General features: G+C 43.7%; 1 protein-coding gene across 1 annotated transcript; it reads right to left on the minus strand.

Annotated features, from left to right (window-relative positions):
- Positions 1-702: 702 nt before the first annotated feature.
- Positions 703-21519, minus strand: Avil (advillin). Its single transcript, XM_076853061.1, has 20 exons — positions 21440-21519; positions 19169-19253; positions 17526-17600; positions 16208-16404; positions 14666-14774; positions 14463-14573; positions 13866-14068; positions 13340-13418; positions 12588-12686; positions 11728-11881; positions 11537-11637; positions 10633-10770; positions 10380-10538; positions 8942-9121; positions 7799-7944; positions 7515-7659; positions 5963-6151; positions 5292-5360; positions 3418-3543; positions 703-1249 (listed from the first exon to the last, which is right to left on the minus strand). Exons 2-20 carry the CDS (start codon positions 19232-19234, stop codon positions 1136-1138), a joined length of 2460 nt encoding a protein of 819 aa, XP_076709176.1. The 5' UTR covers positions 19235-19253; positions 21440-21519; the 3' UTR covers positions 703-1135.
- Positions 21520-22060: the final 541 nt, after the last annotated feature.

Here is a 22060-nt window from a genome sequence, read left to right on the forward strand (position 1 = left end):
GTGCTACACATCTGCATGCAAGTCAGATTTTGACATTCTTGTACTAATGACAGTTATTACAGTGATCCAGTTGTTGAGAGAGTTCAATCAACACTGTCTCTTTGCTTTTCCAGTACTAAAACATTTTCCCAACATAATATAAAATTACCATAACAAGCACCCAAATACAGAAAAGAACTCCATTTGCTTAAACAGATTATTTTTATTTGAAAAGTTAAAAATGCTGTGGCATGTAATGGATCTGAGCCTTTGGATTTTGACCCTGAGATATATGTGCAAATAACTTCAATGCTTTGTGGGTTGAGTTGTGCTGGGAGCCATCAGCCAAGTAGGTATGACAAATTCCTTGCCAGCTTACTCCCATGCTGTCTAGTGGAAGGACTTCTGAAAGGTGACCTTGCTCAAGGACCAGGGCAGGATCCGTGTTTAGGGTGTTCCCCCTTTAGAATAGGGCAGTTTAGCATAATAGGAGAGTAGGGTGTTTCCCCTTTAGAATAGGGCGGTTTAGTAATAGGAGATTAGGGTGTTCCTCTTTTGGAATAGGGCGTATCCTGCTGCTGAGTTCCTCTTGAGTGCTTAGGGTCAGACAGTATATTTTGGGAGACAGAAGCCCATGCGGAGGGGATTTGGGAGAGAGTGGATTTGGGAAGAGAACGTGGATTCCCCCAGAACGTGTTTGTAGACGGCCGGTGTGAGTTCGGGAATAAAGAATTGCTGTTTGAATCTACAAGCTGTGTGGAGACTCGTGATTTGTGCCCAGCCAGAGACTGCGGCAGAGTTGACTTCAGAAGTACTGATCTTAAAATTTAAAGCAAACGTAGGGCTTTGCATGGTGTTATATATTTTAAGATTAGTTTTTGATTCTCTTACTCTTGGCTTCTCTAAATTCATGCAGTTTTAGTATTTTCTGCTAAGGCTTTAGCCAGAAGACCACAAAAGCCAAAAAGTGTATAAGTTAATGTTTTAAATATATAATAAGCAAGAGATACATGAGAAAAAAATGGAGAACATGCTGTGATTTTCAGATTCTATAAATGTGTCTAAATCAGTAGCAGGCAAAAGTTGGTAGGTAAATTCTTTCCCAACATCGGCACTATCTGCTGTCTTCTGTGTTCTTCTAATAGGTCTTCTTGCTTTAGAAAAGCCCCTTTTCTTTCTTCAGTTGGAGCTGTTTCCAGCCAGGCAGAGCAGTAAATTGCCCTCTTGTAATGCCAAACACAGACACAAAGTCCTGTTCAGAGAGGTAATTCTAAGAGAGAAAACAAAGTTTCTGATTAGTAGGAAGATATGGTACCTATTGGTGCTAACAGAGGTGGAGAGAGTAGGGGCAAGAGGGAGACCTATGTAGATCCTTGGAGGGGGAAGTAGAATGAATTGTTAGGAAGGCTATACTAGACTTAAATTATTCAAGGCCAAATTGTTCTTCAGGTAGTGGATCCCCAAGGTGGCCTGTGGAAGAAACTGACTGGATTCCCTGCTCTCATGATCCCAGTTTCTTTCCTGAAAGACAGTGGATTATATAAAATGGATAAATTATAGGGGCTGGGGATGTGGCTCAAGCAGTAATGCGCTCGCCTGGCATGCATGGGTCGCTGGGTTCGATCCTCAGCACCACATAAAAATAAAGATATTGTGTCCACCGAAAACTACAAAATAAATATTTTAAAAAATGGATAAATTATAGAGATTAGATTTTGGAGGAATGGACAACTAAACTGAGTGGTGCTTTTCTTATACTAATGTCCTTAACTACCCTTTTTTGGGAGGGAGGGGCTTACTAGGGATTGAACCCAAGGGTGTTTTACCATTGAGCTATAGCCCCAGGTATATTTTTGAGATAGGGTCTTATTAAGTGGCTTAGACTGGCCTTCATCCTGGTGATCTTCCTGCCTAAACCTTCCAAGTCCCTGGGATTACAGTAGTGTACCACTAGGCCCAGACTTAATCAACTTTGTTTTTTGGTGCTGGGGATTGAACCCAGGACCTGATGCATGCTAAGCGTGTGCTCTGCCGACAAGCTACATCCTCAGACTCCCAGAATATTTCAAGTGGATCTTACTGAGACCCTATAGTTCTCCTAACATTTATTTTTTGATGTAATGATTATTTTGTATCCAAGTAAAGCTTATTAATATGCGGCCTCTACTTTCAAAAATGTTGTAGTCCAGATACTTAAGACTTAGGACATTGTAATAAATCCAAAGCCCTTTCCCAAATCAACTCTTCCAAGGGGAATTTAATTAATTCAACATGAACATGTTAATTCATTCATCAAAATCCTATCTCATAGGCATCTTTTTAGGAGTTGAAAAGATGGGAATATGACTGGGCATGGTGATGTACACTTGTAATCCTAGTGGCTCAGGAGGCTGAGACAGGAGGATCACAAGTTCAAAGCCAGACTCAGAAACTTAGCGAGGCTCTAAGCAACTCAATGAGATCCTGTCTCAAAATAAAATCTTAAGGCTAAGGATGTGTCTCAGTGGTTAAACAACCCTGAGTTCAATCCCCTGTACCAGAACTAGACAAAACAATGAAAATATGATGGCAAACAGGACAGAGAAGGTCCTTCCTCCTAAGGATATTACTAGTGGGGGATATAGACAATGAACAAATTTAAGGGGACTGGAGGGGATGAGGGAAGAAGTGTTTGATGGGGTGGTTAAGGAAGGCTTTCCTGGGGTGGTGATGTTTGAGCTGAGACCTATACAGTGGGAAGGAGCTGGCTTTGTGACTGTCTGAGAGAACATTTGTTTAGGCAGGAGCACTAGGAAGTGTAAAGTCTCCAAGGCTGGGATGAGCATGTTTAAGTGATGAAAATCCCAGAGGGTGATGGAGCCCGGATTATGTAGACCTTCAGTGAGGAGCTACTTGAGCTGTTTCAAACAGGACAGTAGGCATCTGCTTTAAAAGGTCCCTTTGATAGCCAGGTGTGGTGGTACACTCCTGTAATCCCAACTACCCAGGAGGCTAAGGCAGAAGCCTGGGCAATTTAGCAAGGCTTTGTCTCAAAAATAAAATTTAAAAAACTACCAGGGATATTGCTCAGTGGTAAAACACTCACCTAGCATGTGTGATGCCCTGGGTTTAATTCTCAATATTGCAAAAAAGATCCCTTTGGCTATTATAATGGCCATGTGGAGAACAAATTATAGGGATGAGGTAGAAATCATTTGGATTACAGTAGTACATGATGGCTAGATTAAATCAGTGGTAGATAGATGGAGAGGAGTAACAGAGGCTAACTGATTTCATGTGAGAGGTGAGAAAAACAATCAAGAAGGAGCTCTTGGTTTAAGCCACTGGGTAGCTCCAGTGTCCACTGAGTGCCTACAATGTGCACAATGTCCTAGGCCATTTACTGAGATGGGTGCTTTACTGACAGCTCCACTTATCCTAGTTCCTTTAGCCACTCACCTCCTTTTTGGCAGGGTTCACATCCTCAGGAAGCTCCTGATTCTGATTTTTCAATAGAACTTCTATAGGGTAATATTTTGGCTCACTGCCAGCAGAATTCAGGGAAAGGGTTGCATTTTTCATGTCCTAGGTATAAAAGTATAGACATGGGAAAAGACTATTCAGTGCAGTGTCTGGCAATCACAGTTTTGCATGTATATAATATTTAACATTTTGTTTTATACCACTTCATCCTTCATAGTCATCTTTGTTCTCAAACTTGACTGCATGTCAAAGTCATCTGGGAATCAAAAATATTCAGAGTTTGGATTCTTCTTGGGAAAGTTGATTCACTAAGCCTAAGGTGAGTCCTCATAGCCAGTTTGGAATACATGCTGTATTTTAAGTCTCTTTTATTATTATTTTTAGGTCCTGGAGATCCTACCCAGAGCCTAGTGCGTGCTAGGCAAATACTTTACCACTGATTTAAAACTCCGGCCCTAAGGCTCTTTTAAATATTATGGTAACATACCTTTCCTTGACTCTTTTATTTAGGTCCTACATTTCCAGTATTTTTTTTTTTTTTGTACTGGGAATTGAACCCAGGGGACTTAATCACTGAGCCACATCCCCAGTCCTTTTTATTTTTTATTTTGAGATAGGGACTCACTAAGTTGCATAGAGCCTTGATAAGTTGCTGAGGCTGGCCTCAAACTTGTGATGCTCTTGTCTCAGCTTCCTAAGCTTCTGGAATTACAGGCTTGCTTCAGTGCGCCTGGCTTAAATGCCTTCAGATGGAAGTCTTATTTTTCTTAAAAACAATTTAGAAGACTCTACATAACCATTATCTTTGAAATTTGACTTTGTGGAGCACAAAGAACATTGCCAGATGATTTGAACTCCTGATACCATACAACACTTGTCCTAATTTTGTGTGTGTAGGTGTGTGTGTTGTACTGGGGATTGAACCTAAGGGCACATTACCCTTGATATGCATCCCCAGTTTTTTTTTTTTTTCTTTCATTATTTTCCTCTCAGTTGTTTTTATTTTTTTACTTTGAGACATGGTCTTACTAAGTTGCCTAGGCTGCCTTGAACTTTTGATCTTCCTGCCTTAGCCTCCCGACTTCCTTGGATTATAGGTGCGCATCTACTTGCCCAACCAATCATCCTGATGTTAAAGAGCTGTTGGATTCCTGACTAGAGGCTACACTTCTTTTATCTGTTAAAACAGTGGTAAATGACCTGCGATTCTGTGGGCTTAACTGTCAGAAACTGATAAAAATATAATTTGAATGAGAAATTTATTCACCAAAACTGCCAATAACTTTAATCTCTCCTAAATGGCAGAGAGGCAAATAATAAATAAAATTAGTTTTATTTTTTTATTGTTCTTCTTTAAATAGCAAGTCTATTCGAAGTTCTGGAAGGCAGAAAGATAAGGAACTTAGGTCTGAGATCTGTTTTTCAGTCAACTGAAAAAATCTTGGTGCCAGGCTCAGAGGCAAAGGCCTGTAATCCCAAGCAACTCAGGAGGCTTGAGGTAGGAGGATTGCAAGTTCAAGGCCAACCTCAGCAACTCAGTAAGACTCTGTCTCAAAATTTAAAAAATGAAAAGGGCTGGGTATTTAGCTCAGTGGTGAAGTATCCCTAGGTTCAATCCCCAGTACTGCATAAATAAATAAATATCTTGGGGTTGCTCCTGGTATAGCACTTGCCTGGCATGTATCAAGCCCTGAGTCCAAACCCCACCATTGAAACAAAACAAAACAAAACACTCTTCGTCAAGGATAGACAACTAGGGCAACACTAAGAAAGACATGGTAGAGCTTTGACCACTAGCATTTGCTTTTTTCTTTGGCTCTGGGGCTTCTCTAAGAGCAAACCCAACTCACAGAAGTGATTTGCATGATAGTAGCAGCATCTCCCAGCTCCTCCTTTAATTGTTCATATGATTTTCCAGCCTGAGAAGAGAGAGAAAACACAGGAAGAGATATTGCTCATAGGTGAGAAACATCTTAGGCCTGGTCTGTACCTTCAGGAAAAGCAAAAAGTCCCGAGAATCAGATAATACATAAGTAAGACCAAAAATTTTGGTTTGGATTCGTGCAGGCTACAAAGATTCTTTAATTTACATTCTTTGAAAGTATTCCTTCAATGCCCCCTGTAAGATTTAAGAAAGAGCAGTTGAATGAGTTAGTAAGCCTGACTTCTTCTTATTGACTATGACTTTGAACTTGTCCTCTCAGTGCCTTCATTTGTAACATAGGAAACACAGTACCTGCTCTATCAGAATAGTTTATAAAGATCAGAAAGTTGATGTGTATAAATACACTTTATAAACTGTATTACTTCACAGTGCCTACTGCCGAGTCAAGCTGTGAATGCTCTAATGGAACTTACTGCTTTGGTGGTGAAGGGGAAGAGAAGAAAAGTAAAAAGCAGGGATTGGAAGAAATAAGGTCCTTGGTTTTACTTGGCCCCTAAATCTGTACACTCCATCTCCTCTTATTTCTGAGCTCTCTAACTGTAAGATCAAAATAACCTCCCCAATCTCTGTTCTTACGCTCCAAATGTGAGGGTCCCAGGCCAGGAACCAGCCTGTGAAGGTGGGAGGCTCAGAACCCTGTTTGATGATCAGGATGGGTGTATGGATGTCTCGGCCACTGGGGTGAGTGTGCAGGTACTCCTGGGCAGTAGCAAGGGCCCTCTCCTTCTCTATGGCATTGGCCTCAGCTCCAATCCACAAGAACACCTGTTATGGTACAGATTTAATATTTGTTAATGAGGTCAGACCAAGGACTAAGTACTAGATCATATATCTATCCCCCTCAGTAATTTGCAGCCTCAGAAAATGTCTCAGCCTGATTTGTTCAGCAGAGAGAAAGGTTTTCCCAGAATCAGCTTGATATTTTTGGTTTTAATTGCTATGTGTATCTCCCAAATCTACATCGTGAAATCTGAGCTCTCTCTGAACCTCAGCTTCCTAAATCTAACTTGCAAAACTTCTCTTGGCCGTCTCCAACTATCTCAAATAAAACCCTCCTAAAATATAGTTCCTCTTTTCTAAATGTGTATCTCCACTCTAAGTAAATGGTATTCATCCATTCATCTAGGGCAGAATTCTAGGAGGCATGTCCATAACCCTCCATATCCAGTGAGTCACCAGTGCTGGTCAACTAGACTTCCTCTGCCTTTGTCAAATTTGTCATTCCTCTGTCCCTACTCCATTGCCCTCTGCAGGCCCACAGCAGTTCTTACTTGACCCTCATCTGCTTCTAACTGGAACTTACAGGAGTGAGCTCTCTAAAGTGTAATTTGACTATGTCACTTACCTGCTTAAACTTCAGGATAAACTTCTTGACATGGTAGGTCAGGCCCATACCTACTTTTTCAGCTTCATTTCTAAGGTGGTCCTTAACTCTAGCTTATGTTCTGATAATATTTCATGTCTTGCTTTTACATGTACAATTTTCTTTTCCCACAAGGCTTCTCCATCCTTTGCCTGCTCATCCGTTGAGTTTCATCCTGAGAGTCATCTCTTCTAGGAATTCTTCTTAGCACCCTTAAACTGTATTTAGTGCCCTTAATTTGTGTTCCTGTGGCTCCTCATCATGGCTCAATGATATTTCTCTGGCTCCTCCCACCAGCGTGTAAACTCTGAGAGTGAAGCCCTTTATTTGATGACACCCACCTGGTACAATGACTAGGCATGGAGGTGCTCAAAGTGTTTGCTGAGCTGAACACAAGAACATGGTATATGGAGGAGGGGTTGCCTTGAAAATACCCATCCATACCCTTTGGTTCCCTAAAAGGTCCACATTATCTGGATTTGGAATCTGTTGCTATTGATCCTAAGATTAAAGAAGGGAAGGATGATGTGATGACCAGATTTTCCCAAAGCAAGGTGGGAAAATTTCCAAGGTGGTTTTAGCCATCTTTCTGTACTTTGTGACCATGGCAAAAAGCAGGCTCTTTCTTTGGTTTCTACTAACACATGTTGACTTGGGGATGATACAAGGTTATCCAGGGCCTATTCTGAGTGTCGACATATACAAAAATAACCTAAACTGTGGGCATCCTTGTTATTTGTTCAGAGTTCTGTAGCTGTGTCTTACCTGATCCCAGGTATCCAGGAGCATCACATCACCTGGGTTCAGGTCATCCTGGGTGAAGTCTGTGATTTCAGTGATAATGAACCGGCCAGTCTTATTAGAACATTCAAAGAGACGGGATTGGACATCTAGGGTTTCCTGCTGTAGTCTACAACACAGTCCATTTAGAGGCACTGATGTACATAGAAATCATGTTTTTAAATCTGAAAGAGATCTTAAGAGTTTGTGCAGTTCACAAGCTTGGAGGCAGGGGGAGCCAAGAAGAGGAGAATACTGTATTCCCATACCTTTTGTCATTGGCATAGGGAGTTTTACCTCCCAGTAGGTCCCAGAACTCAGCTGATTCCTGGCCCTCTGCCACAGTTTCCTCGGTGCCATCACAGAGAAGACTGGCCAGCTCTTTAGCCATTGCCCGCTCATCTCCACTAGATCCCTGAGAGTCGGGCAAGCAAGGCACAGATGTTAGTCACATGTGGACACATTGATGTGGACAGAGAAGTTTCAAGACTAACTCAGTGTAATCAGGATTAGATGCCAAGACACAGTGCCTCAGAATAAGGGAAGATAGGTTAGTTCTAGTGGTGGGAATAGAAGAAGGAAGACAGAATGTGCGGGCAAAGAATAGGACTGCACTCTGAAACCTGCAGTGGATATAGACAAGAGTAACAGTCACCTTTATTTCAGCTTCAGCTGGAATTTTTAGCACCTACTTTTTTTTTTTTTTTTTTTTTTTTTTTGGTGCTAGGGATTGAACCCAAGGATACTTTATCACTGAGCCATAGCCCCAGCCTTTTTTTTTTTTTTTTTGAGACAGGGTATCCTTAAGTTACCCAGATTGATTTCCAACTTCCACTTCCTCTGTGATGCTTCTGCCATGGCCTCCCAAGTAGCCATGATAGCTGGGATTACAGATGCTTGCCACCAAACCCAACTTCATTTCTGTGTAAAACAATTACAGTTTTTTTTTTTTTTTTTTCTGGTGGAGCTGGGAATCAAACGCAGGGTTTTATGCATGCTAGGCAAGCACTCTACCTAGACTATATCCCCAGCCCCAATTTCAGTGCTTTTTAAGAAACTAATGCAATATGAATTATGACAACATCATTTTTTTTGTTGTTCTGTTAGCATCTTTCCTGTTATAGGTCAGCAAACTCATGTGGGAAGATTGACTTATCTAGTCTTCATCATGTTTGTAGTTGTTTATGGAATGTCTCTTGGATGTAAGTCGGGCTATCCGTGATTTTCTGGTGAAGGCCTGACTATGGGGAATGTTGGTGCTTCCTTTGAAGTTTCTTTAGGGAAAAGGATCCCCTTTTGAGCACCACACCAGTTGACTTTTTAGTTCCTTTGACCTTGCTGACCTAGGATCAAGGCCACAGCAAGGCTAGGCTCCAAGGGACTGGCCTGACCACTGGGCCCAGCCATCCTACCTTGCCATACCATAGGTAGTGCTCTGCCTGGGTCTTTAGCAGAAAGACATCATTGGAGTTTAAGGAGGAGGCGAAGGCTGGAAGCTCCACTGCTTTGGTGTTAGATTTGTCATTTCCTCGAATCTGGAAGAGTCTTACTGGAGGGTCAGGCTCGGTATTTCCTTTCCTGGAAGTCCCACCCTAGAGCAAAGAGGAAAAGGAAAGTCTGGAATCTTGCATTAGGCTGGCTGTTGTGGGAAATGTGGATGTATTTGATGCTATCTTTGTCTTTCTAGAGCTTCTAGACTAATAGGAAATGGTTAGGGTGAGCTGGGGCTGTGACACAATAATATTAGCTTTCATTGTTTTTTTATAAAGCATAAGGCTTTGGGGGCTGTGGTTGTGGCTCAGTGGTAGAGCACTTGCCTTGCATGTGTGAGGCATTGAGTTTGATCCTTGGCACCACATAAAAATGAATAAAAAAAATAAAGGTATAAATAAATGTTAAAAAAATAAAAGAATAAGGCTTGTCACTGGTTGTGGTTAGTGAGACCCTGTCTCAAAATAAAAAATAAAAGGGCTGAAGATGTAGCTCAGTGGTATAGTACTCCTTGGGCTCAATCCCCAATACTGACAAAAATAAAATAAAAAGGGGTAGGGGATGCAGCTCAGTTGTTGAGAGCCCTTGGTTCAATCCCCAGTACCATACACACACACACACAAAAAAAAAAAAAAAAAAAAAAAAAGAGGAGGAGGGGAGAAGGAGAAGAAGAGGAGTTGTATTTTGTGCCAGGCTCTGTGATTCGGGCCTTACTAATACTTTGCTGATCCTGATTTTCATGATAACTCTTAACTCTATGAAGTAGTAATGAAGTAGGTGTTATTATTCCATGGTGCAGATAAGGAAACTGAGATTTAGAAACCTGGCTGATAAATAACAAGACTAGGACTTGACCCCAGACAGATGTGATATCTAGAATATGGCCTGGTAGTGCTTTAGTCAAGCTTCTGTTATGGTTTGGATGTGAGGTGTTCCCCAAAAGCTCAAGTGTGAGAAAAGCAAGAAGATTCAGAGGAGAAACGATTGGATTATAAGAGTCTTAACCCAATCAGTAAATTAATCCCCTGATAGGGATTAACTGAGTGGTAACTAGAGGCAGGTGGGGTGTGGCTGGAGGAGGTGGGGCATTGGGTGGGTAGCTTTGGGGTATATATTTTGTATCTGGAGAGTGGAGTCTGTCTGTCTGCTTCCTAATCATCATGTGAGTTGCTTCCCTCTGCCACACTCTTCTGCTGTGATGTTCAGCCTCATCTCGAGCCTCTAGGAATAGAGCCGGCTGTCTATGGATGGAGACCTCTGAAACTAGGAGCTCTTAAATAAACTTTTCCTCCTCTACAATTGTGCTGGTCAGGTCTTTTAATCACAGCAGTGAAAAACCTGACTAAAACAGCCCCTCACCTCATAGATAACCAGCTTCCCTTTGAAGATGGCCATGAAGTGGCGTGGCTCCTTCCCCATGCTGACACGAACCTGCACGGGAGCCCCGTCCAACTGCTGATCCAGCTGCACTGCCTGGTATGCTGAGGCTGCCAGCTCATCCTGTGAGGCGTGGCGGCCCTGCAGCAGTGAGAGGGGAGCCATGGGCCCTGCTTCCTGCCCCAGCCCAGTGGCCAGAGGAAGCACATCTGGATCCAAAGCTGAGAGCCTGTACCTGCCAGATGTATAAGATGTAATTTGGCTTCCCGTTCACCTCATATGTATAAAGAACCAGATAGCAGTCTCCTCCATAGAAGAAGCCGTGCCACTGATGTTCCACAGGGACCAGCTCCAGGTTTTCAATTCTCCAGACCTGTGAACAGAAGGAAGCACAGTTCCTTAGAGATAGGTGTCCTGTTCAGAGTGCATTACCCAAAGGGAACTGGGCCATGCTTAGTGGAGTACCAGGTGGGTGAGGTGCTAACATTCACTCCATGTACCCCTTTCCTCTCTGGTTCTTCTCTGCCAGTGGTGAGGCTTGTCACGTATGCATGATTTGAATCCTGAGAACTAGGTCATGAGGCTAGAGGTGTGTAGCTCAGTGGTAGAGTTCTTGCCTTACATGTGTGAAGTCTTAGGGTGCAATCCCCAGCATCGGCCAGGTATGGTGGTACACACCTATCATTCCAGTGACTCAGGAGGCTGAGGCAGGAAAGTTGCAAGTTTGAGGCCAGCCTCAGCCACTTAGCAAGACCCTGTCTCAAAATAAAAAGGACTGGGGATATAGCTCAGTGGTAAATTACTCCTAGGTCCAATTCCCAGTTTAAAAAAAAAAATAAGAAAAAAATTCCCTGAACCACAAACAAAAAACTGAGTTATCCTTATTGGGTGTATCCTGTCCAGCTGGGTTTTTGTAGGCTAGGCAAGCAATGATTTGAATATATCTGTCAGGTGAGTTACTGGTAGCAGATTTGGGGATGTGTCTTTCACTTCCCTGAAGCATTGTGGGGAAACTGTCAACTTGCAAGCCTCTTATAGAATACTGAGGAACCAGAGGGGAAAGGGAAAGGGGAGCAGACAGAATCACCTGCCTCTTCTACAGCAGGCAAGAGGACCAGTGTTGCCCTCACTGGGCTCACCTCAACTTTCCCACTGCCATCATCCACCATCCTTTCCTTGGCGGCTACCTCTGGCTTTGTGTGTAGCAGAGTCACATCAAACTTGTCCTGGGAAACTTTAGCTGCATAGGAAGAGTTGGGAAGAGCGGTGAGTGAGGAGCACCTATGCCTGGCTGTCTAGTAGTGACAGGATTCTCTGGGGGCCATCTCACCAATTTTACCAATGTTGAACATTTTCCCCAGGCCTGTGGTCTGGTCCTTCACTGACCACTTCTGGAACAGCTGCTTGAACATGGCTGACTCAGCACCATCATTGACGGTCTCCACGTTAGTGCTGCTGGGGTAGCCCTTCATTCTGATGAAGCCCTGTAGACCCACCCGAATACAAAGGCAGGTCAGTTGGGGAATATATCGAGCTCTTTGCTTCTCTAGTAATTAACCCCTTTGAAGTTAGTTGGTAGGATCCCTCTTCTCTGGGAGTCAAAATTCTAACTCAAAAAGTGCCTGTGTGGAACATCTTAGCATCTCTTCATAGGCCTATCCTGATTATGATGATTACTGTTTTTGTAAGACCCTGTATGCTGTGTTCCTTCAGCACTTATATAGCTCTACTGACTTTGTATTACTGTCATTTGCTCATTTATTGCTTTGTAAGTACATCTTGTCTGCTGGGTCTGCATGAATATCATAAGCTCCTTGAGGAAAGGACCATTAACCTTGACATGTGATATCTCCTTCAATAACAACAGTCACCTATTATGGAGCAGGTGCTGGGTGCCAACTACTGTTCTGAATGTTTTACATATGGTATTTAACCCTCACAACAACCTAGGAGATAGTTATTACCCCTGTGTTAGATGTGGAGAAACTGAGGCTTGGTAGTATTCAGTGTCTTGCCCCAGAATATTCAACAAGAAAAGGCAAAACCTGGATTTGAATCTTGGTTTGTCTGTCTGACTTTGAAGTCCATGTATGTTACCTCAGTATTATATGTGCAAGTGCCTAGCATGGCTCTCTGCACACATCTGAAGTGATATTAGTAGATGTATTACCACACATCTGTAGCTCCTACCAGGGCTTTAGACATGGCCGCCTGTTTCTCAACCTTTGTGGCTCCTTTTCCTTTCCACACGTAGATCTTGGTTCCATTTTGGTCCACAATGTAGCAGTCCTGAAGCAGTTAGGAACAAATGTGGTTACTGCTGTTCAAGATCAGAAGGAAGGACTTTGCCTAGGCTCTATTTTTTATTTTGTTTTTTTTTTTATACCAGTGATTGAATCCAGAGGCATTTAACCACTGAACCACATCCCCAGCCTCTTTTTACATTTTATTTAGAGATAAGGTCTTGCTAAATCGCTTAGGGCCTCATTGAGGCAGGCCTTGAACTTCTGATCCTCCTGCCTCGGCCTCCCAAGTCTCTGGGATTACAGGCATGTGCCACCATGCCTGGCTCCAAGGTTCATTTTTTTTTTTTAATTAATTTTTATTGTAGGTTGTTCAAAACATTACACAGTTCTTGATATATCATATTTCACACTTTGATTCAAGTGGGATATGAGCTCCCATTTTTACCCCATATACAGATTGCAGAATCACATCAGTTGCACAACCATTGATTTACATATTGCCATTCTGGTGTCTGTGAGGGGAAAGGAGGAAAAATATAAGGGGGAGAAATGAATTACAGTAGAGGGGGTAGAGAGAGAAGGGGGAGGGGAGGGGGAGGGGGGATAGTAGAGGATAGGAAAGGCAGCAGAATCCAAGGTTCATTTTTGAAGCCAGGTCTGGCTACCCTGAGCTAAGCTCCTTCAAGCTGTACTTACATCATGGATCAGTAAGTCCTGGACCAGAGGCCTCGTTGCTACCTCTGTGACCACCAACTGCCCGACCGAATCTGAGACACTAGAGAAGGGAGAGGTTAGTTTGTACCTTCTCTTCTACAAAGAATCCTGTAGTCAATTTGATGTTTCAGTTGGGTGTATCTGGGTGGAGTTTGACTTCTTAAGATAGACATGACTTAGATACAGTCAGGAATATATAGACTCTATTCTCTGGAGGAGACTTTTGTCCCAAACTTTATTCTTTCCACATCACTGAGCACATATAGACCAGCCTACAGGAAAGGTCTCCTTAAGAGAGCAGGACTGAGTTGCTAACAAGAACAGAAGATAGCTGCCTCCTTGAGAGGGGAGTCTCTGAGCTCTTAATGGGAGTTGTTGCATTTGAAAAGGACAGAGAAGAAAACCAGGCGCCTGCACCCAGAACAAGGAGCCAAGGTGAGTGCCTGGCTTTTTAGGGGACACCTTCCACTACCCAGCCTCTAGCCAGCAGCTGAGTTTATCTACTCACTGATATAGCATGATATTTGATTTCTGCTGCTGATCTATGATCTCATCAGGGACTGCAGGCTTGATAATTGAGCGTTGACCAAGGGTGTCCTGAAGAACCTTCATCAGCTCTGGGCTGGCTGCCTCCTTGTCTCCTTCGATCACTCCTATTTCAGCACGGCCCCCTCGCTCCCTGTCCCGAATGTCCTTTGCCAGAAGCATAGCCTGTTAAAGAAGCCCAAGGAAGCACTCAGCTCATCTGGAACCCCTTTCTGCCTGATAGGCTCATGGGGAGCAAACTTAATTCTAGACACAGGAGTTATTCTGATACCGAGGAGTCCTGCATTTTGCCTAGACTACTCAAAGGCAGGGATCCAGCTAGGCACACCTGTAATCCTAGTTACTCAGGAGGCTGAGGCAGGAGAATCATAAGTTTAAGTCCAGCCTCAGCAACTTAGTGAGACCCTGTCTCAAGGAAAAAAAAAAAAAAGGCAGGGTCCACTTTGAATCTTAGAGAACAAACAGCATGGAAGGAAAAGGGTAAAATTATCTGAGAGGGCCCAGACTCATAACCAGGCCTGAGCCGAGAGAGCTCTAAGACTAAAAGGCCATACCATACCTTCAGGCGCTCTCCACTGTTGCTCTCTGGACCATTCCATTGGATGATGACCTTCCCAAGGTCCAGCAAGAAGACATCACCTTGGTTAAAACTGTCCCAGCTCATTTCCACCTGCAGGTGAGAGGTAAACGTTGTTGAGGAGATATTCTTAGGTGCCAGGTAGGGAAGCCCTGGGCCCAGGGTAGTCAGCAAGCAGGACTCACCTCGGTGGCCCTGATATTTCTCTTCCCCTTCACATGTAGCAGCCGCTTCACATCATATGTGTTGGTCTCCACATGCTTCATCCCAGAGGCTACACCTCCCTTTTTATAACTGAGGGGACATCCATGCAGTTATTTATTGAGCATCTGTGCCTAGGTTCTGAGAAGACTGCTATGAATTATACAGATGCATCCTCTGCCCGGATGAGTGATGACAACAAATGAACTAGGTAAATACAGACAGCAGTAGCTGTTTTCCTACAAGTAGACTTGGTGACTGACTTTCTGATGGGTCAAGGCAGATGTCTCTGAAGAACTAGCATTTGACAGCTTCAGCAATGGCGAGGTACTAAACAACTCAGACCCTGTCTCTAAATAAAATACAAAATAGGGCTGGGGACGTGCTTAGTGGTTGAGTGCCCCTGAGTTGAATCCCTGGAACCCTCTCCCCCACAAAAAAGAACTGGCATTTGAGCTGGAATATTACAATTAGAAGGAGCCAACAACACAAGGAATAGTGTTCCAGACAGAGGGAAACTTCATTGGAATTTTTTGTTTTTAATTTTAGCTACAAAGTTTGAATTAATGTAACTCCTCAGTTTATGGAACATTATCATCATTGGCCTTATAAGCCCCTCTTGTGTTAAGTGTCTAAGTACTTCCTATTATTTGTGTGCCCCATTCCCCTTCTTCCTCCCACCACACTCTTTCATTCTTTTTTTTTAATATTTATTTTTTAGTTGTAGTTGGACACAATGCCTTTATTGTATCTATTTATTTTTATGTGATGCTGAGGGTCGAAACTAGGGCCTTGCACATGCTAGGCCAGTGCTGTACTACCCCAGCCCAGTTTAACATCTCTTTTCATTTTCATTTCAGTAAGATGTGTCCTGTTGCTTATGTGCTTTCTTTTTTTTAAAAAAAATAAAACAGAAGTTGGATTCTGTTATGAAGTAGTCTATTTTATACTGTGTTCTGTAAGCACCATGTCTGTGAGATGTGTCCATGTGCTAGGTACGTAATCTAATCTGTTGCTTCTGGTGCACATGTTCAGTCTCCCAATTAATCTACCCACAGCTTCCTACCACCACTGACACAACTATAAACATTCTGGTTTGTGTGCCTTTATGGTCCTGAGTATGTAAAGCTCTCTTTGAGGTGTATACCCCCAAGTGAAAAATTGCATTAGTGGCATTGACTATTTTCCAGAATGCAGTGTCAGTCCACACTGCCATCAGCAGGCATGAAGCTGCATTTCCTTGCGGCCTCACCAGCAGTTGGCACCACCCAGCTCTCTAATTTGTGCTAATTTAATAAGTGTCAATGGCAGCTTTGTTTTGCTTTGCGTTTCTCTGATTACTTCTTTCTTTCTTTTTCTTTTTTTCTTTTTGTGGTACTCAGGAAGAAACCCAGGGCTTCACACATGCAAGGCAAGTTCTCTACCACTGAGCCCCTCAGATAACCTTCTTCATGTGAATTGGCCCTATGGGTTTCTTCTGTTAATGGCTGTCTCTGTCCTTGTTCAGTGCTGATATTACTACTTACATGATGCCCTGTTTGAAGTAGCCTCGGAAGGTGTCAGACTCATGGAACTGGACCTCTCGGTGCTGCACAGGACTGCCTCCCAGATAGTCGTCCAGCTGTGTGGTGTAGATAGCTGCACAGCTCTGCTCATCCTGGGAGGAGTCCTTCCCGATCCAGAAGTGGATGTTCTGGGAGAGAAGACTGCCCAATCTCCGGGTCTGGGATGTAGTCAAAGAGAGCAGGTCAGGGGCCAGCTTACCTCCCCTTTGCTGCTGGCTCCTCTGGCATGGGAAGAATGTGGCATAAAGTTGTTTGTGCTCTGCCCTTGGCAGAGTAGGATTCCTCCCCTATCCCTGCAGTGTATTGGGGTTGCCGTGTCCTTTTCTCAGACCAGCTATTGTGGCCCAAGCTTTGACAGCCCAAATTCCTCCCCACATTTGGGAACACTGACAACTTTTTGCTCCCAAAATAAATGGATACCAATGGGGATCTTTTCTCAGTTGGATTATTATGGTTTGGATACATATGTGTTCCCCAAAAGCTCTTGTGTTAATGCAGAGAGGTTTAGAGGTGAAATGATTGGATTATGAGGGCTGTGACCTAATCAGTCCATCCTACTTTGAATAGACTGACTGGGTAGGGTGTGGCTGGAGGAGGTGGGTTGCTGAGGGGAGGCATCCTTCCAGGGATCATTTTTCCTGCAGGTCCTTCCTCTCGCAGCTTCCTGGCCACTACAAGTAGAGCAGACTCCTCCACCATGCCCTTCTGCACTGTTTCTTCCTCACCTTGGGCCTGGAGCAGTGGACTTGGGTGACCATGGACTAAACCTCTGGGACTCTGAGCCATTATAAACTTTTTCTTTTCTAAGTTGTTTTTATCAGGTATTTTGGTCACAACAACACAAAGCTGACTAACAGATTGCAGACTTACCTTGCAGGTCCTCCTTGTGACCCTGCACCTAACCTCTGATCATGCACAGCTGACCTGTTTGTGCTGTTCATGTGGGATGTTCTGTCCTTCATTAGAATGGGAAGAGTTAGGCCTTTTTCTATGTCTGGCCTTCTGCCTCACCACTTTAGTATGAGGCCTGGGTCTCTGGAGGGAGAAGTGCTGCTTGTGGGTTTAGACTGAGGGCTTCATACCTGCCTTTGGATGTAAAATTTTAAACCCAGGCCTATCAATGGCCTCAAACTGGAGGCCTGCTCCCACAGAACTGAGGAAGAAGTAAGATGGATATCAAGAAACCCTATTTCCTTCCCTCACCAGCAGATCTCTCAACAAAGCCTAGGAACTGGCTCTTAGGGGAGATGGTCACAGGAATGGGGAGTATGGCGCTCACCGAGAGGATGATGTAGCAGTCCCCCTCATAGAAGTTGCCATGGGCACTCAGGGGCACCAGTGCCAGCTCCATTTTCTGGAAGGACAAGGGGTATAGATAATCTGCATTCCCTCCTCCTTCCTTACCCACAGCCTCTTTCTCTTTTCTTTGACACAGGTGGTAGGGGAGAAATGTTTCCATGACCTTACGGGGCCAGGTGGCCAGCACAAGATTTATGTGGTCACCCCTCTGGCTTCTGTGAGTTCTATCTGCATCACCCTGGATCTGAAGTTGGGCCCAGTACTGGTTTCCCTGGCCCTGTTATCCCCATGTCCTGCTTGGTCTCATCTCGCCATACTGTGAGGAACCTTGTGAGTCACATGCTGCCCTTTGCAGGGGAGAGTTGGATATAGATTGTGAAACAAAAATTCTCAGTTGTACCAATGCCTCAGTACTCTTGTCCCATTCTCTGTCACCCAAAGCCAGCAGGCCTGCCATGTAGAAAGGGTGCTGGAACTTTGTGGAGGTGAGGAGGAGGCTAACGGCAGTTGGAGGTGCCATTGGGGAGCTGAACTCCAAGCTGAGTCCCATATCTGGGTTGGGGCCTTGATTTGTCACTGCATGCACTGCTTGTCCCCAGAGGGCCATTCACATAGCCTCTGATGTAAATTTTCAGTCTCTTCAAGTGAGGTAAATCTGTAGGCATGTTTGTGTTCTATGTGAGATGTGTCTGTTAATTCTCAAAAATAAGTATATCATAATTCTTAAAACTCCATTTTAGTACTAATTTATATTTTAAGTAAACCGGGAGCCTTAAAACAATGGAAATGGTCTGGGTCTTTCACAAACTCTGAGAGGCTTGCTATCACTCCTTCCTGATTGAGGAGAGTGAAGGGAGGCATCATCTCTTGGATTTTTGTTTGTGGTGCTGGGGATTGAACCCAGGGCCTTGCACATGTTAAGTAAGCACTCTATCACTGACCTACATCCCCAACCTCTTAAAATTTTATTTTGAGGCAAGGTCTAAGTAAGTCATTCAGGCTGACCTTGAATTTGTAATTCTCCTGCCTCTGCCTCCCAAGTAGCTGATGACAGGTATGCAACCACCATGACTGGCACCTCTGGGTTTTATGCAGTAGTAACTGACTGGACTTGGGGAGGGTTATCCTCACATCTGGCAGGCAGAGCGACCCAGGCCAGAGCTTGGAGCTTAGTCATCCAGAGGGGTACAAATGCAGGGGGAGAAGAGATGAGCAATGCCTCCTCCGTGCAGTGCCCTCACCACCGTCCTTCAACTCTTTGTAGAACTAGAGTGCCCTGTAGAAGACATGTTCCATTTATCTGACTGGAGCAACCAGGAGTCTCCTGGGAAAATTCCACCCATCTTTCCAGAGCATTTACTGGAAGTGCAGACTCCTAGGAAATGGCTGGGAAAAGGACAAGCTAATTTTTGTTTGGAGTCCCATTTTCCAGAACTAAAAAGCATTTTTTCCTCCTGCCACCTATCTGTTTTAAGCATCAGGGAAGGAACAAGGATGGGAAAATGCACACTGTTCTCAAACCATAGGATCAGGAGGATTGAAGGGCTGTCATGTAGCAGACCTGGGCAGTTGGCTAATAGATCCCAGCAATCAGGAGTAGGATGTGCCTCCCACCCTGCTCACCTCTATTCTCCAGGTGATGATCCCAGGGTCGTTGCCCACAGCCCTGAAGGCGCTGCTCAGAGACATGGTGCTTGTCTTCCCAGGACTGAAACATCATAGAGCAAGAGGTGATACCCCTTGAACTGGGCATCAATCCAGTTTTTCTTGTAAATCACATCCCAATCTTGAACAGCTATCCTGCCACGTCCTCGTGGTGCATCCCCACACCATTTCATCATTATGTGGTGAGCCTGGCTGGCCTAGTCCCTACCCACAAGTCCTGCTTTCCACCTGCCACTTCCTTTGTTAAGAGCTCTGGTAATAGCTATGATTATTTTCTAAAGGAGTGATGAATATTTTAAGTCTTATGTTGAGTCACTTTGCATACATTATCTCATTTAATTCTCAGAAGGTGAGCATATTTTCTTCATCTTGTAGTATAGCTGAGGTTTAGAGAGGTTAAATGACTTGCCCAAAGATATATACTAGAATGAGATCCATATCGATCTTAAAATCTGTGCTTTTAGCTATTTTGACATACAGCAACCCTTCCTAAATTTATCGAAATTCACTGGCTTGTGGAAAGAAAACCTGGTTTAAAAAAAATTTTCCCCCCAAGGTTTTCTTCTTTTACTCTTTAAATCTTCCCAGATTCTCTGCTTGAAGGTTCTCTTCATAGTCACCTCTTTGTTTCCATCTTTCTGTTTTTACCTTTTTTTTTTTTTTTAAAGTAAACTACTTTAGAACTCAACCTTTTTAGAACTCTGGAAGAGTTCTTCCACCCCCAGCCCTGAGGTCTTCAGTTCCTTCAGGCCTGAGCAAAAGGAGGAAGTGGTAAACAGTAGTCCATGTGTCCATGTGGATCGCAGGTTTTCTGAATTCCAGGCATGGCTTGGGTTATTAAGCACCTGCACATGTCCAAGGTCACTTAGAGGCTTTAAATAATTTAAGTGCCTCCCTAGGTAGTTGCTGCTCTCAAGGAGATTGCAGTCTGACAGCATGACAACTAATGAATGTTAGATTAGTTTCTAAGGAAAAAGGATGAGATTGGTGGATTTACATAGGAAAAAAAAAAATCATCCAGGAAGGACTACGTGGATTTTTGCTATTTGGAGGCATATTGTTTGTTACGAGGAACATGTCAGGGCTGGAGTGTCGCTCAGTATTAGATCAGTTGCCTAGCATTTTTGAGGCTCTAGCTCTCTCTCTCTCTCTCTCTCTCTCACACACACACACACCCCACACACACCCCTACATGCCCCGTCCCCGCAACAAAAAACGTGTCTAAGGATACTTCAGCTTTGATGGATGAAGCTAGGTTTGGAGAATATGTGCCATTATCTAGTACAGACTTTGGCAAAGCAAAACTAAAAGAAGAAACTAAGAGCAAACTTGTTTTGTGTACTGCTAGAGCAGGACTAAAGCAGAGCAATGATGCGGAGCAGCCAGTGTTTGAGGATTTAATTTGATAACTTATGCTGCCCCACCCTCTGCTGCTCAGAATTGCCAGGAAATATTTGTGTGAGCTTTCTTCAGACCCTGGATTTCAGTTATTAAAGGCAATTACATGAACCAGCAAGGGGAAAGGGACCATAGCCGAATCCATTCCTTGGAGATGGATACGTATCAACCTGGTAAATGCCAAGCTAACTGGCATTATTTTGAGCTGAGTTTCAGATCCCCAAAGCAGTCCTATTTCCCAGCAGGGACTTCAGAACTGGGAAGGTGCTCACTCAACTGGAGACCCTGAATGCAGGTGATGATATACTCCAAAAAGGGACTTCTCACTACACTGGAACACCCCCCCAAATCTAATTTCATCTGCAAAAACAAAGTCCCCAAAAAGCTGGATCCCTCCCTTTCACCCTTCCCAAGTTCTAATTTATAATTCACTATCCTTTGAGAGGACTGCAGAGATTTTTGAAATGGGATTCGAGTTTTGAAATTCCAGATTAAAAGTCAGTGGTCCTGAATCTCACAGAGGTACCTTTATGGATGGACCCCAAGTAGAGGAAGCTGGTTTACTTCTGCCTTGCCCCATGCCACCTTCCTCAAAAAGATAAACACGGTCTTCATCTTTCCCTGCTTTGAAAATGTGCCCTATCTGTTCAGTGGTCTTTTAAAAACGCCTGTTCACCTCAACAGAAGTTTGTAAAACTGGTCACAAACACCTGATTCAACACTTAAAAATTCTTATCCCAGAAGAAAAAGCGAAAGAATTTTTCTCCTTTCTGCCTCATTTAGTAGGATTGTTTCACTAATGAGTACCCTTATATAAACCAGAGATCTTACCTTGCCTGGTGAATTCCTAGTTTTTTGGTGAATTAGCAGCAGTAGTATTGAAGAGCTACTCCAATGTAGGAGGCTTCAGGTCCTGAGGACTTAGCAATGGCTGCAGAGACGCTGGGTTATATTTGCTTGTGTTTGCATCTTAACCACATTTTCCTAGTCCTGGCCAATCACAGCCAACCTAGCCCTGGGCTTGACTTATTCAAACCAGAGGGAAAGCTTTATCTGTTCCTATTCAAAACAGTAAAAACAAGAGCAGACTTTTAAAGGCTTCTTTTTAACTCCAGCTCCACGCCCTGATCTATTGATTTTTTTAAAGTGCACAGCCCATCAATAATGCAGAGGGAGGGAGGATATGAAATTTGCCATATTGTAGATATGAATGCATTACACTGATGACAGGAGGCAGGGGCTGGAGCTGCCTGGTGTGTACCTGGAAGTCCAGGGTGGCAGAGCTTGAGAAGCTTCTGGCATTTCTCAAAGGAAGGGACAGTTTGGGAGAGGGGTCAGTAACATTTTGCTCCTTGCAATCTCCATCAGTCATTCATCAGTCCAATCAGTATTTGAGTGCCTACTGTGTTGCCAGGAAATTTCAAAGCTTCCAGTTTGGTAGCATGTGGGAGG

This window comes from Callospermophilus lateralis, chromosome 4, assembly GCF_048772815.1.
Source record: "Callospermophilus lateralis isolate mCalLat2 chromosome 4, mCalLat2.hap1, whole genome shotgun sequence".
In the NCBI taxonomy this organism is placed as follows: Eukaryota; Metazoa; Chordata; class Mammalia; order Rodentia; family Sciuridae; genus Callospermophilus; species Callospermophilus lateralis.